The 4,452-nt window shown below is 47.6% G+C and overlaps 1 protein-coding gene across 1 annotated transcript in view; it reads left to right on the forward strand.

The window, feature by feature from the left end:
• The first annotated feature begins 305 nt into the window (after window positions 1-305).
• SND1 (staphylococcal nuclease and tudor domain containing 1) overlaps window positions 306-4,452 on the forward strand; it is a 422,021-nt gene continuing 417,874 nt past the window's right edge. Inside the window, exon 1 of the mRNA XM_004418726.2 lies at window positions 306-596. Coding sequence (XP_004418783.1) covers window positions 519-596 — 78 coding nt within the window. The 5' untranslated portion in view covers window positions 306-518. The remainder of the gene's footprint in view (window positions 597-4,452) is intronic.

A 4,452-nucleotide genomic window follows, 5' to 3' on the forward strand; every position in this document is an offset into this window, starting at 1 on the left:
GCAGAGGCGAGGCTGGCCCCGCCCCCCGGGGCTCCCATGGCCCCCTGCGCCCCGCAGCCAGATGCTGACGTGTCCTTTCCTTCCCACTACAGCTCCCGACACTACCTCCTACGGCTGCCCCGGAAGTCCCGCCCCATACTTAGCCTGTCACCGCAAATCAGCTCTTTGAGTGCTTCCTGGAGCTCGCCACCCGTTTTGGGCCTAAGGGGCGGGGCTTCGAGAGCAGGGTGCCTATTGGCTTGAGGTCCGGCGGGCTGTGGGTGCTAATTGGCCGGAGGGCGGTGGCGTTCTGGCACGCTTGCGCGGCGAGTAGAACGTGTGGCGGCGGCGGAGATCGCGTCTCCTCTTTTGCTCGTAGTCCCGCTGCTGCTCCTGTGAGCGCCCGGCGCGTCCGTCCCGTCCGTCGCCTGCAGCCGGTCGTCCGCTCCTCGCCGCGGCGGCCTCTCACTAACACCGACACCCCACTGACATCTTTAAGCCGGCCCGCCGCCTTAATCGCTGCCTTCCCGTCTCTACACATGGCCTCCTCCGCGCAGAGCGGCGGCTCCTCCGGGGGACCCGCGGTGCCCACCGTGCAGCGGGGCATCGTCAAGATGGTGAGAGCGGGGCCCTGAACATGACCCACCGCCGGCCTCCGGGCGGGAGTCTGGCGCTGGCTCCTCTTCCCTTCCCGCCAGCCTGCGTGGTCTCCCAGATCCCCTTTTCTCTGCCCCCTCCCTCACTTTTCACCCGTTCTCGGAATCCCTTCGCTAGACGGAACCCGGCGCGGACTCCCCTTGGTACTTTGCCTCCCGGACACCCTGGCATCAGGGGTCACAGTGATTTCCATGGTCTCGGCATTCAGATCTCCTGGCTGTTTACCAGGACAGATCGATTACTGATTGATTAACGGAGATCGTTCGTTGATATCTGTCCTCCCATTCCCCTGTCCTTCTGTCCATTTTGACATCTGCTGAGCAGTTTGCAGCTTTTTGAGATCCTGACATCCGGTCTTCCCTAAAACTCGAGGAGTACTTGGCCATCTTGAAGCTTTTCTGTTTCCAGCGACGCTCAGTTACTTACTCCAAGTTTTCTCACTCGCTGGCCCTCACTTCCCGTTGTTTTTCTTCTACCTCTTGTCTCACGTCTGTAGTCCTGAGGGCTCCTGATATGTGTGCTCCCCCTCCTTTTGACCCTTAAAATGTTAGGCGGGTAGGAATCTTAGCGATCATTGTTGTTCCCCCGCCCGTTACAGATAAGGAGACTGGTTTGAAGAGAGCGAGTGACTCGCCTAAGGTCACATGGTAGTTTGGGTTGGAGCCAGAACCAGAGCTCAAGTGTTCTGATTCTCAGTGCACAGCTCTAACACTATAGATTCTGCCTGATTGTATATCCCCTCACTCCCTACATTCTTACATTTTTAATTTAAAACTCCAAAGTTCATTTAAATAAATTTATCCCCAGCTCCATGATAATTTTGTAGTATACACTCCCTTTGTCACTTGTCCTGTCTGTTGTCCTCCCCACAACCCTCCCAAATCTTGGAACCTGACATTTCTTGGTTGTTACCAGATTTTCTGGTTTTGATGACCACAGACTTCTAGATTTCGTTTCAGACTGCAATTCTGACTTTTCCATCTGGAACAGCAAATATCCTTTATGACACTCTCCCAAAGCTCTACTTTTTTTGCAGTTGTAAAAAGTTTAAAAAGCGTCTGTTTTCTTGGCTCATTGTCTTCCACAGGATTAAAATGTTCTTCAGCTTGTGTGTGTGTAAATTAGATTTCAAGATTTTTGTCTTCCCTAATTCTCACGTATTTATTTCTTAGGTAATATTCTGCCACCAGCTGAGATTCTTAGGGTTTTCGGTATTGCTTTCCACCTTTATTTATACGTAAATGGAGCATCAGAATTTATCAGAATCTGAATGAGAAGAGAATTTCCAAGATCCACATATTTTCCCCTCTTTGAAATATTGACCTGACCTATGAGAGGATTTTCCTGAAGTGGCTCCTCTTTCATTCGTTTTTTCATTTGCAGTGATCTTTGCATTTACCATAGGAACAAAGCATCACTTGGTGATCTGGTGGTGGGGTTGGCAACACTGAGTGGGTCTTTTTGAGTTTTTTCGTTCACTAAGGCTTGAATTTTTCTTCAAGGCTCCTCTCATTTGTGGGGTGGGATGAGGCTGAACATATTTTTTTTCTACCAATTTTGGAGGCTTCTAGGGCATCTGGATTCTATGAGGTGACCATGCCTGCCCAGAGATTACCCTCATGGATACTGAATATCAACAATCATTTGTTTATTAAGGGTCAGGTCTTGTGCTGAGTATACTGTTTATAGTATCTCATTTATAATGCCTAACAAGTGGGTAAGATTATTGGCTACATTTTACAGATGTGTAATCTGAGGTTTAGAAAGGATAAATAGTTTACCCGAGGACAAGCACTTTTTATTGGTAATAAGAGGCAGAGCTGGGACTTGAACTCAGGCCTGTCCGCCAAAACACATGCTCTTTAACGTCGGCGCTGTGATGCCTCTGACTCCAGGGCATGACTTTATAATGTGGAGGGTGGGGCCAGTGATGCATGGCCGCAAAATTGCAGGAAAGTGAAGCTGACTGTAATTGAGTTGAGGAAAGAGTAGATGTTACTCCTTGTCTTGTCTTGGAGCTGCTATTGTGGTAAGTGACTTCGTTAAGTGCTTATGGTTTATGTGCATAAGAGTGTGGTGTGGAAGACACATTTGAGTCTGGGAGGAGGCTTGTAAAATTCAGTGATTGAGTGGTCTCTACTGCTGTTTTTCTGTGACCAAACTGCTGGGAGTGGGTGGGTGAGTTCCAGGCAGGCATTAGGGGAGGGAGACCGGGGGAACTGCGGGCAGATTTGTGTCAGGCTTAGAAGCCTTGTCTGGAATGAAAAATCGACCACTGGCAAATTGCTCTGTGTGAAGCTCTTCTGCTAAGCAAAGTTGTATTTTCCTGGAGAGTAATCGTTTCCAGTGGTACTAGGAACTGCTTTTAAGAACTCTATGCAGGAAGATGGAGCTCCATCACAGAGGAAAGTGAGAAGGAAATAGTTTGACGAATAGGAAAACAGTGGTCACTGCTTTTCTGCCTTTTGGGAGAGGGGCAGAAACTGGAACACTGACTAACCAGAGGCATGCTTTTCTGGCTAACCCCTCCGGATTTGTCTGGACTCAAGCTGAGCTGAAGGTCTGAAATGGTCTGAAATGGTTGAGGTTTGCTTTAGTGAAGAGGAATAGCCCTTCCTCTTTTTTGGCAAGAGAACGAGTTATAGGCCCGTGGAAGGTGCAAGTTTCTTCTGGTCTCTGCCTTGCAATCCTAGTAAGTCCTGCGTTACTTTTTTTTAGGTTAAAGAAGAAAGAACTTGGGAATCAAGTTGTAAAAAATCTTTGCATTTGACCAGTTTTTTAAAATGATGGTGATGGTAGAGGCTGTGTCTGCTAATGAGAGTGGGAGCAAAGGGACAGAGTTGGTTCTGGAATGTGTTTAAGGAGGAAGTGGGCAGTAAGTTGACACAAGCGTTTTGGATCTGTTCTGTTACTGAAAAGGCAGTGAGGATGGTGGAAAAACTGAAGGTGGATTTATATTTTCTGAGTTGGGATGAGACTGGCAAGTGTGTGGGCAGACAAAATATAACCTGGAAAAGAAAATGTCTCTGTCAAATCAGATATTATTTTCTCAAAACCCTGAAGGATTCTAACTCTGGGCTTCTTTGAATAATTTGCCAGACTTTCTTTAGCTGCAACAGAATATTGTCAGCATATGTTAATATAGATGAGTCTTGAGCTAGGAGGAGTCTTGAGGTACTTAGTGTAAAATTCAGTCACCCCACTTAGCAGCTCCTTAGAGATGGCTATTTCCTCTGGCCTTACTGACCTGATTTACTTTCTGTTTTGGGGACAGAGCCCTCGTCTGTCTTTTCACTCTAACTTTCCTATCTAACTCGGTATGTTTGCATGTCTTTTCAAGCAGGGGCACACGGGCTGCTTTCGCAACAGAAGAATGAATCTGCCACAGTTCTTGACTGTTCTGTGCTTATCACAAGCAGCCATGGAAGCAGCATATTTTATCCTGCTCATGGTGGGGAAGGCCAAAGGGAGGACAAAGCCAAATCCTAGTTTCCATTTCACCTCACCCCATTTAATTGCCTTAAGGGGAAAGGAATCCCTCTGCCAGTCTTTGGTTTTATGCTCAGAACCATGAGTCTCACTAGCTGACTAAGGCGGAGGGGCACCTAAAGGAAGAGACGGCCATAATTTCCTCCTTTGACAGGAATTGTTGTGAAGTTGGATGTAGACTTCCTGGTGAGTAGCTTAGTGGAACTTTCTCCAGTGTTCAGCTTGTGGGAAATGCTACCTGTAATTTAGATCATTATAGCTAAGTGTTTCTTAGATTTCTGAACTAAGAAGTATGTGCCTTTCCAGAGTGTAGTGGGGACAAAGTAG

The sequence above is a fragment of the Ceratotherium simum genome, chromosome 1, assembly GCF_057802395.1.
Source record: "Ceratotherium simum simum isolate JZ-2026a chromosome 1, ASM5780239v1, whole genome shotgun sequence".
Taxonomy (NCBI): Eukaryota; Metazoa; Chordata; class Mammalia; order Perissodactyla; family Rhinocerotidae; genus Ceratotherium; species Ceratotherium simum.